Source organism: Pseudophryne corroboree, chromosome 9 (genome assembly GCF_028390025.1).
Source record: "Pseudophryne corroboree isolate aPseCor3 chromosome 9, aPseCor3.hap2, whole genome shotgun sequence".
Taxonomy (NCBI): domain Eukaryota; kingdom Metazoa; phylum Chordata; class Amphibia; order Anura; family Myobatrachidae; genus Pseudophryne; species Pseudophryne corroboree.
Window position 1 is genome coordinate 150,052,908 of NC_086452.1, and position 12,366 is coordinate 150,065,273.

The 12,366-nt window shown below is 39.8% G+C and overlaps 1 protein-coding gene across 1 annotated transcript in view; it reads left to right on the top strand.

Moving 5' to 3' along the window:
- Nucleotides 1-514: 514 nt before the first annotated feature.
- The window catches only part of PLPPR4 (phospholipid phosphatase related 4), a 194,077-nt gene continuing 182,225 nt past the window's right edge, over nt 515-12,366 (top strand). Inside the window, exon 1 of the mRNA XM_063939851.1 lies at nt 515-899. Coding sequence (XP_063795921.1) covers nt 822-899 — 78 coding nt within the window. The 5' untranslated portion in view covers nt 515-821. The remainder of the gene's footprint in view (nt 900-12,366) is intronic.

Below are 12,366 nucleotides of genomic sequence, written 5' to 3' on the forward strand. Positions count from 1 at the left end.
ATTAGACACAACTTTATACACAGGATCCGTAAAACTGTAAAATAACCCATATTTAACTTTTTTTTTATGCATAGTGGTTAAGAAAGCTCATTACTCCAGTTTACAATATGCAAAGATAAAATAAAAAATAAAAATAAAATAAAAAAAACAATGTCAGAGTTTCACGTGGTCACTAGACAGCTGAGTCTTTCTGGTCTTCTGTGACATTTCACATCATCTGTCACTGACTGTCAGGCTGAAACACTGATCAGATCTGAATATGCATAACCTACTAGAACATAAATAAACCCAGGGCAGTTTTTTTCCCTTTTGCTCCCTGTAGCTTCTTTGACGTCAGACTTAGAGACAATAAGCTGTGAATTCTAATAATGCCTAAGTGAATAGGAGCTCATTGGGAGTTCAAGCAGAGCAAGAGGGGTGTTTTTGTACAGAAGCCATTCCTGTTTCTATAAGGCGTAATGAATAATTTTCACTGACTGTGTGGGAACTGTATTGCTGCAAGCCAGGGAGAGAAAGAGAGAGAGAGAGAGAGAGAGAGAGAGAGAGAGAGAGAGAGAGAGAGAGAGAGAGAGAAATAAGGAGACAGGGAGAGAGAGAGAAAGAGAGAGAGAGAGAGAGAGAGAGAGAGAGAGAGAGAGAGAGGGAGAGGGAGAAATAAGGAGAGAGACGGAGAGAGAGAGAGAAAAACACACACCAAATGCTGCACACTCCATAGGTGGCACTAAGGAATGGCACATCAACGCTGAGCTTTAGGTTTGCAAAAGGAAAATCATTCTGAACCAGCTTGCCTGAAGAGAGGATTCTGCTGATAAAAAACAAACATGTCTGCAAAGGAACGGCAAAAAATGAGAGTTACAAAAGACAGCGTTACCTTACTCCCATGTTTTTATTTTGTAGAGGTAAGTGATGTTAGAATCAAAAGGCTGTTTGATGATTACCTGCTATATGAGAATTGTGTGCATTGCATGGTTGCAGCAGATGGTAAAGGATGCAATATCCATACATGCTGGAAAATCCGGCTTATTTTCTGGACACTGTATTTGTAGAGATGCTGAATATAGACTATGTGTAGCAGAACACTGGTTTGCATCATTTAAGTAATGTCTAAACCAACATGACTTAAGACCCAATGCAGGTGATACTAGATAGATAGATAGATAGATAGATAGATAGATAGATAGATAGATAGATAGATAGATAGATAGATAGATAGATAGATAGATAGACCAAAAATTGGGGAAATATCTAGACTGTCTCATACTCTGGTAATGAAAATCAATATTATATCTGATGACTGAAATAGAATAAGATGTGCTGTACAGACTACGATACCAAAAACTGTAATGTAAATGTGTATATAAGATATCATAGTAAATCTGTTAGTGGATACCTGACAGCTGATTCATCCTTTTCATAGCAATGTCATCAAGCAAAGATATTTAGTCATATTTTATACCACTGCTGATTATAATTAATTTTTATGTTATCATTAATACCACTATTGTATGTAATATTACTAATAGCCTATTGAGGATACAGATTTGGCAACATGTAGATTTCAGATGGCTGGTTGTTGTTTGGCAAAAAGCCTTTTTTGTTATACATTTGAGATCTAGACCTTTTTGGTGAGTGAAGATACTTCAGGGAATAACACATATTTACTGTATATACAGTGCAGTATTGCACGCAGATAGCACACACACACACACACACACACACACACACATATGCTGTTTTATATATATATATATATATATATATATATATAAAACACAGCATGTTTGTAAAAATAGCTTCTTGTAGATGAGTTACTGAAGGTCACATATGTGTGCCTGTTTGAAGGCCATGCTGTAATATTCATCATTAATTATAGGGTGGCAGTTGCTATGTATGGCAGAGTTCAACAACAGGGCATATTTACTGTCATTACATTCAGTGTGATGCCAAATCTTTAACATGTGATTTGTCTTTGATGGTTCAATGAAGAAAGTACTTATCTATGTCATGAGTCTGTGTTCTAATATATATATATTTCTAGCTCTAAAATACAGCACAGTTAGGAACAAATGGCACAGTATAGCATTTAACATTTTCAGCACCAGTTCATTAATATACACCACTATGATCATATTCTAAACCCCTAGATAAGACCCATTCTACAGAGAAGGCCCAATGAAGAGCGGATGCTATAGAGTTCCCATTTGCTCCCAATTGTAAAGCACAATTGAATATGGTCATGCTGTATAAGTAAAGCTGGGCATACACTATACAATTATCTGGCAGATCATCTGCCACATCTGGCTGGTTGGAATGAAAATCTGGTTATGGACAATTGACAATTTGCTCCCAAACAGTGGAAAACGGAGAAAACTGTTGTTCATACAGATTGGTTAAATCCGTGATTTAACCAATTTGTATGAACAACAGGTATTGTCTGTTTTCCAGTTTTTGGGAGCAAATGGTAAATCATCATTTGCTCTCATCCATTACAAGATTTTCAATCCAACCAGCCAGATCTGCCAGATGACCTGCCAGATAATTGTATAGTGTATGCCCAACTTAACTGACAATAAATAAACAAATAAATAAATAAATAAACAAACAAATAAATAAATAGAATGCCACATACAATTCAGGCAGATGATTGTTTCTGTGGGACTTGTCCCAGTCTAATGGGAAAATGGTACCATATTATTGATTGATGTACCGTATCTTCCACCAATGAAGCTCTTTCATGCATAAGAACCAGCCTAAATTTAGTAGTTGTATGGTCTTACAAAGTACCAGTATTAGATTTGCACAGACCTACTATAGTAGTGAGTTACAGAAGACTATAAAAATCAGCCAACTGACTAGCAACAATGCACATACGTTGCTTGGAAGGAGGAATACAGGTTTTTGTACAGAAGGCCAAACTCTTTGAAACTCCAAACTACTTCTATGATGTATCATCATGCATTTCCAACAAAGGTCACTGTTAGTGGCCAAGTTTGTCCCATAGCAAACACTAGAATTAAACATGAGATATATATGTGCTAAATTTATTTTTCATATCTCTTGGTTCATTTCTTCATCCAACACACATAAGAGACATTAGTGTTAATACTGTAAATGTGAAAGTTGCATCTCCCACTGCTTCTGGATCTGTGAACATTGTATATGTTGTTTGTTCCTTTTGAAATCCAATGGGAATATTTTTTCCAGCAGTAGCCCAAATGGAAACGGCAAATGAATAATGCAAATAAAGTAAAGCAATTCCATAAAATATAGATGCAACAGTAGAGGAATAAGTACTATCAGTTGGAGAGAGAGATAGATAAGCAAGCAGCTAATCAGAATCTGCTAGATGATGCTGCTTTTGTCATCATGATCATCAACATCATCATTTATCTTTACATCAGGCCTCCAGTATATGCGAATGCATCTAAAGGTGGTTACACACTATACACTAATTATTTGTGATTTGCGCAAGATTGCAATGACCATTATATAGTGTGTACTCACAATCCACCCAATGAATCATCCGATGAATTGGGTAGTTACATTATCCACATCAGATGGTAAGATGCCATGGACGATACGGTGTTGTTACATTAAGTATGTCATGATATATTGTGTAGTGTGTACAGCACAATGCAGTATATCGTTACATCACATTGCCATGTTGATGGGTTGCCATATTATGTAGGTGTGTACCCAGCTTAAGTATAATTATATAAATAGATCAGTAATATCTACAGGGAGACTTTTTACACTTCCGTGAACATGCGCTTACCAGGGCCATCTTAACATATAGGCACACTGGACAGCTGCCCAGGGCCCCATAATTCTAGGGGCCTTTGAGCAGGAATGGATGGTAGCCACACAATCAGAACGGCAAAGCAACATTCTCTGCCTCCTCCCACAGCTGAAGCTATCCACAAATCTGAGTGCTGACAGCCATTCAATGTATGAAAGCATACGGAGAGATGGCATATGACCAGAAGAAGGGCATGTTATGATTTTTTTAATTAATTGCCATGAATGGGTGGTTATGTGCCCCGTTACATTGCTTTGCCCAGAGCCTACAATGCCATGAATGGGTGGTTATGTGCCCCGTTACATTGCTTTGCCCAGAGCCTACAATGCTGTTAAGATGGGCCCTGGCGCTTACTGTACTGAAGTCATTATTGCCCACTGCCATTCCTTCCATCTCTCAAGGTATGAAGAGATGCAAATCCATAGTGAACACATATCTCGACATGGCTGCACCCATGTGCAGTACTGAAATGCGTCTTTATATGGCAATAATATATTCAAATATTCTGCTTTTATAGCTATTGCATTAGAGAATATATTCACAGAAAGGACAGTGATGTTTATAAAGCAATGCTTATGTTTGTACATGTGACTATTGCAGAGATATAATAAACATTTTATGAAAGTGGGGAAATGTACAGTAGACCCACAACTGAAATGGCCTTTCTTAGATGTTATGCTTTTATTTATTCATGATTGCACCCGAAGTACAAGTAAATAATATGAAGATGATGGTGACTGCGGATGAGCAATAGTCAGCTCTTTCTAAAGGAGCTGCATATCGGCAAGCCACAATAAGTCTGCAAACTTAGATTTACTATTGCTGGAAGAGAAACACTCATGACTTGTTTGAAGCTGGGTACACACTATAAGATATATTGTACTGTACCATATATTGCTCCGACATTGATCGGATTGATATGTCATACACATATAATGTGTAGCCCGATCCCTTGTTCATGGTCGTCATTCATTGAACCAACCATTTGGATGTACTGCACAGCCAATGGGACAATACCATGGCTAACTGCAGTGTACTGTACTTACTGTAAAAGCAACATGTAATGATACATTGCGCCATCGTACAGCGGATTGTTCAGTGTGTATGGCAGTGATCCACAAGTGACAGCAAGAAGCTCTTTGAAGGAAATTTATTGTTTGGCATGCAAATATCTACCACAATTCTATAAGTCCTGTGTTTAAAACATGAGACCATGCGCAGGTAGAGAAGCAGTTGTATAAGTAACATTTATATTTGTTTCCATTCATAAAAGTCCTCAATGTATATTTATAGAGCTAGACTTTTTGAATCAGAGAAAATCCATACAGTATGTTTAGCCACGTCACTGTGACAGTCTGTGTGGGATTCACTGGCTGAGATTTCTATCAGAATGGATGTAAACCCACTAAGCCACTCAATGGCGATACTGGCTTCCCTGTAGGGATGTCTTCACCAGGGACCCCCTAGAAGAGGATGAGCTAGAGGTCCAAGAAAACAAGTCTAAAATCCAAGATCCCAGGCAGACAGGATGGTCAGGGAATAGGATGGGTCAGTTACAGTATGAGAGATCAGACAAACACTAAGTAAAGCTCAAATTGAAACCCTATTGAACAGAGACATTGCTGTACAAGGGCTTAATTCTGAGTTGAACATAATACGAAAACAATTCTGAATGACCTCTGTGAATGGAAAGTAAATTGAAGGCTAATGTAAGTACACACAGTTGTACGCATCTATACAATGGCAATGCCCCTATTCTCCATTAACAAGAGAAGGGAATTCTTCTGAATTTGGTGCCCTCTCTGCATATGCACAATTTAGGATTGCAAGTGACTTTGGCTACCAGCCCATGACTCACCCACAAAACAGTTTTCTAATGTGCATGTAAGTTTTCTTATGTGTTGTTGACATCCAGTTGCCACACAGAAAGACCCATTCAAAGTCCACAGAGAAATAGCGGAGATGTGTGCAGCTGGAATTGCTTGTACATTTGCAAAGATGTGAATAGTGCAGCTGTCATCATTTTACTCCCTTCTTACCATAATCTCCGGGTTTTCTCTACTGTACATCAACAGGGATTGTCTCTGGAAACTCTTAGCAAAAAAAGGAGCATGTGTGTCAGTTGCTCTTACCCTAAGTCTATTTTCCAGAATATATTTTTTCATTACAACAAAAACTGAATTTTCCCCCAGAAAAGTTTGCGCTCAAATTTCTTACTTAAAGTATCATGCTATACCTTCAGATAATTCAAGATGAAAGAGGGTATAGTCTGTAGATCCACACGTGACTTTTTGAAGAGTTCATCGAAGCAAGTCAATTTACCAAACATATTGCTGTGTAGTGACATAAGTTTGTAGGCAATGCTCAAGGGCCTGATTGACTGTCTAAGTACAGTATGTCCAATGGACTAGGGATTGTCCATAGAGGAAAATCCAGTTTAATATCTATTTAATTAAATAAGAATATAATTTGCACCCCTTAATCAAATACAATATGAAAAGACAGACCAAGTATATGGAGTATTCTCTAATACAGAGATTTACAGGTAGAGATGTGGTTAGTAATCCAGTGAGGGGACATAAGTGAGACAGAGAGATATGAATAAACAGTTTTTATAGAATGGGTAGAAGACAATAACATTAATTTTATTTTGGGCGAAAATACAGAGATTTGTGAGCCCAAGCAAGAGATGAAGATCCTTAATAACACATTTCTGTAGAAGAGGGAATTTTGAAAATTAAGCAGATGTAGCTAGCTACATGCTGAGTTTCCATATCCAAAATTCTTGAGACTAGAAGTATTTCGGATATTTTGGTACTTTGGAATATTTGAATTCCATAATGAAATACAGTATCTTCGGGATGGGACCCAAGTCTAAACACAAAAATGTATTTACGTTTCACATACACCTTAAACACATAGCCTGAAGGTAATTTGATACAATGGGCAGTATTCAAATGATATATCACGCCTAATCTCCTTTCTAAAGTGATCCCCGTTATCACGCATATTGCACCCATAGTAATCAGATTTTGCTGCGTAAAGGGCTGGGCGCCTTGCTACCCTGGGGGGTAGCGAGCTGAAATGATAATACTGCACCCATCAGTAAAAACAGAAAAATGATTTTGTGCATGAAACAAAGTGTGTGTACACTGAACCATCAGAAAGCAAAGGTGTTACTACTGTATCATAGTTGTGCTAAAAAAAAATTGGATTGAATCAGATTTTCGAATATGGGAGACTTAACCTGTACCATGAATGAAGAATTGTGAAATTAAAGGGTACCTGTGGATTTTCATAAATTAGTGGATCAAAAGATTGGGATCAACCATCAACTCTAACATTTTATTACATGAGCAACATAAGAGAATGGAATTTAAATGAAAAAAAAAGTGTGGCCATGCATAATGCAAAGGATTATTGTCTCAAGACAATATTGAGCTTTTTTTTATACTGTATTTGGGAAAGGTTACTGCATGACGTGCTCTCAAATTCTTCAAGACCAGCTTTCCATTCAAAATCTTTTATCACCAGTAGAGCAGTTCTAAACAGGAGAAAATTTTTCATAGAAGAAACTCTACAGGCCATAACCAACAGGTTATGCCTGTTCAGTACCACAGAAACATTTATAGAGTTCATTTGAAGGACAAATCCTAAGATGATGTGTTCAAATAATGGTGCCTGCAATTTTTCATACACATTTCTACAATGTACAGTATTGCAAGTTCTCTTCTACTTGACTCTTTTTATTTTTATCTGGATAGTATTGAAGGAAGCCTGTATATTGACTTTAGAGAGTATTAAGCCACCATGAATTTTAAGATAAGTGAAAGAAAGTAGCAGTTCTTTAAGAGCCTCTGCATTTGACACAAGACCTTGAATAATGATTATTCTGAACATACAAAAAAAACACCTCTGGTATTCTTTGCTTCATAAAGAAAGGACTTAAAAACAATATTTGATAATGGAATAGAGGGAATATGTTATATTATATCAAGCAGGTGTAAGTGGCGTGCATCCTTTTATTGCTGAAGAGCTAATGATACTAACTGGGATAGCTTTTCCAGGACCACCTAGCTTTCAGATTGAGCATTAGCCTAAAAAAGTGTCCCTTTACATTAATAGTCCTACTCCCTGTACAATGGGTGTAATTCCAAGTTGATCGCAGCAGGATTTTTTTTAGCAGTTGGGCAAAACCATGTGCACTGCAGGGGAGGCAGATGTAACATGTGCAGAGAGAGTTAGATTTGGGTGGGGGTGTGTTCAATCTGCAATCTAATTTGCAGTGTAAAAATAAAGCAGCCAGTATTTACCCTGCACAGAAATAAAATAACCCACCCAAACTTAACTCTGCGGAAAATGTTGAGGGTATGAGCAGCTATAAGTGAATCTCCTGGGACCCAGGTTGATAACTTTTTCAGTCCAATTTAAAAATCCGGTTTTGGACTATATTTTTCATGGTTTTAAGGTTTGAGCCAAACCCTTTACAAACATGATTTTAAAGAGAGAAACTGACAACCACAAACAGAGAATGGCAGGTGTTAGAGAGGGTCCAATGCCTAGTTGCACACAAGTGTCACATATCCCACTCCGTGAGCTTGGAACTGAATATGGTTATTCAGTCATATGCCAAGCTGTACGCATCTAAGTAACTAGACCACAGAGCCGGCCTTAGGTATAGGCAAACTAGGCAAATGCCTAGGGCATTTGGTATGCTTAGGGGCACCAGCAGTTTCTTCTGATTAAAATGATATGCGGCATGCCTATATTCTGTGTGCGACTGCAGCTGCATACGAAATGCTATGTTGCAGTGTATTCCTGGAAATCACTGTAATGTAGCATTTCGTATGCAGATACAGCCGCAGTCGCACACAGAATATAAGCATGCTGCATATCATTTTAATCAGCAGAAGCTGCTTGTGCATCCTAGCCACATTGTAATGCAAATAAGATGCATTTTCATAAACAAAAGGTGCCCAACGTTAGCAGAGCTGCCAGCTGACTCATGCCAGGCATGTCCTGCAGAACTAGCGGCGGTGCTAGGGGGCACCAGCCAAAATCTTGCCTAGGGCATCATATTGGTTAGGGCCGGCTCTGCTAGACCATCATTATCCCTATGTTTGGTGCCTGTCATCATTGTCACCGTGCCATTGTACTAGCCCTATCCTTGATACAAGCAATGTGATTGTGACTCCGAATCACCCCACAATACGTGTGCTTGGCTTTGGAGCATGCATGGTGTGAAGACACGCAAGATCCATCCACAAAGAGGACTTGCATACAACACTGCAACCGTACCTGAGTGAGCAAGCATGTAAATTATAAACTGATAGATACAGTATTGCTTGAAGAAGTAATTTGTTATTATGCTAGAGTAGCTATAGTATAAACCAGGGATCAATGCCCAGAAGCATGCTGCAATATCTAACCCACTCACTTATATACTGGGCCAGGGCAGTTGAGAGCCTAGATGGGCCCAGGTACTTTTCAGGGGGTGTGGTCTAATCACAGGAGGCGCGGTCATGCACCCTAAGAAAAAAATAGTGAAAAAATGTATTTTAAGTGCCTTCTTAGCCACACTGAAGCCCAGCACACAGCAGCATGTACTGGGCTGAGGAGAAGAGCTGCAGCTGCTGCTGCCAGGTAACGGGGAGGGGTCTGGGCCCCCACTGGGCCCCTCCATCAGACCTGTGCCTGGGTAATTTGTACTCCCCCCCCCCCCCCTATCTCGGCACCACTGTACTGGGCATGTGCACATTTCTACAGTATGTTCCTGTCTTCCTTATAAAATTACTCTGTGTCTACTATTTGCATGGTGGAAAGAATAAAATGTTACTTCAAACTCCTCGCTACTATCACTTTAATCAGCCCTATCATTAATTTAAACTTTGGGTTATTTGCCTAAATGACTATAATACTTGGTTAACTCTTATTTATTTATCAAAGTAAGCAAGAGAGTGAGAGAAAATTTCAGGTGTCTTTAGCGGGTGTGGTTCATCAAACCGACAGTGTCTAGGTCAACAATGTTTAGGTCGACCACTATAGGTCGACAGTCACTAGGTCGACATGGATGGAAGGTCGACAGGGTTTCTAGGTCGACATGTGCTAGGTCGACAGGTCTAAAGGTCGACATGAGGATTTTTTTTTGTGTGTCGTTTTCTTCGTAGAGTGACCGGGATCCCAAATTAGTGCACCGCGTCCCCTCGCATGGCTCGCTTCGCTCGCCATGCTTCGGGCATGGTGCCTTCGCTCCGCTACCGCTTCGCTCTGCACACTTTACCGTTCCAATCGTAGTCCACGTGGATCGTTAAGTATGAAAAAAAAAAAAAAAAGAAAAAAATGTGAAAAACTTATGTCGACCTTTAGACCTGTCGACCTAGCACATGTCGACCTAGAAACCCTGTCGACCTTCCATCCATGTCGACCTAGTGACTGTCGACCTATAGTGGTCGACCTAAACATTGTCGACCTAGACACTGTCGATCTTCAGACCGGATCCCGTCTTTAGCATATGTGTCATTATCAAATATCAAGTTTGAAATCTAGCTTATTCCCCTTTTTCTGAGGACTGCGCATGTTCATAGCTACACACACTCTGGGGCAGATGTACTGAGCCTTAGAGAGTGATAAAGCGGAGAGAGATAAAGTACCAGTCAATCAACTCTTGACGTTTTTCAAACATAGCCTGTAACATATCAGATAGGAGCTGACTGGTTGATACTTTATCTCTCCAAGGATTAGTACATCTCCCCTTCTAAGAGATACATTATTGACAAGGAAAATACGGGGAATGCATGTGATTTTTTTAATACTGTTGAGTACTGATTAATGCATATATCCCAACTGTCCCAATTTAAGAGATACTGGGGCAGATGTATTAACCTGGGGAAGGCATAAGGAAGTGATAAACCAGTGATATGTGCAAGGTGATAAAGGCACCAGCCTATCAGCTCCTAACTGTTAATTTACATATTGGAGCTGATTGGCAGGTGCCTTTATCACCTTGCACATATCACTGGTTTATCACTTCCTTATGCCTTCTCCAGGTTAATACATCTGCCCCACTGTCTTTATTTGAGGGCCCTATCCCTCCATCCTGATCAGGACAACTTTGTCCCAATTGAGCCACATGGCTTTCAAAGGAAACCTGCCAGGGTCAGTCCAGTGCACCAGAAGCATTGGCGTTTCTATCATGGTTGCAATGTGTGCGGTGCACAAGGGGCCCCTGGGTCCAGAGGGGACCCACACACTGCACACATTGCACCCATATTTTACTACTCACCTCTCCGGAGTCCTGCGTTGGGTGCTGCAGCTGCATCCGTCGCACAAACAATACCCTCCAAAATGACCGCTGCACATGTGCAGTTTGAATTTTGTCTCCGGAACATGGCGGGTGCCATTTTTCCAGAGACCTGCGCATGCGCAGTAGGCTCTGGCACAATGTCGGAGCCTACAGCGCCGTGGAGAGGGCCCACCCGGACTCTGCACATGGGCCCCCTCCTTGCTTAAGACGCCCCTGACCAGAAGCACTGATTATGCCCTTGTGACACATGGCCCTCAGTGTCTTCTCATACATGTGATTGTGATTGTCCCTACTCATCAACACCAACATTTGGCAGAAAGGGTTAATGCTTTTGTTTACTAGTTACTACAGCAGGATATCTCCCATTTACACAATTAACTACTTAAAATGTCCAAACCATGTCATGCTATAGACTTGATAAGATAAAAATATATTTATGTGTCATAGGATATGTTCAGCCATCTATTCATTTATCTAGGGAATACAAATAGACTGACAAAGTGCTTCTACAACTTTTAAAATGACTAATAATATTTAATACAGTATCCATGAAATGCATCTTCTGCTTACAGTTATTTTTAAATTCAAATAACTAGATATTATTAATCATTTTATTTTTTACATTACATTTTGGAAAGCTGCATTTCTATATAAAGTGATAACATGTACCGGATCTAGTATGTAATACCGGCAGATGGGATTCCAGCTGTCAGTATACTGACACCGGCATCCTGTCTGCCGGAATACCGGGAGCGAGACAGCGAGTCCCCTTGTAGGCTTGCTGTGCTCGCCACAGGTTCTATTCCCACTCAGTTGGTGGCATGGACCCACCAACTGAGTGGGAATTACAGGTGGGTGTCAGTATTTCACCCGTCGGTAAAATGCCAGCTGTCGGGATTCTGACGTCGGTCTCCTGAACACCAGGATCCCGAGAGCCAGCATTTTGACTGCATCCCCGTGTACCATCTATCTACACACACATGCAGCACTTACAGGTATGTGCAAAATATTGACTAAAAATACAACTGATACAAACCCCCCTCCCCTCCCAGAAAATTGTAAATCAATGATACACCATATCAATCACTATAATCTATATATATAAATGCGAAAGCCCTCACTCACGCACTGACTCATCACTAGGAAGCTGAAATTTAACATAGGTATTCTTCAGGTGTGAAATAGGAAAACTATGTAATTAGAATTGTAATAAACCTTCCCTAAGGGGATGAACAGGAGGTTGACATAAGGACGTTATTACCGA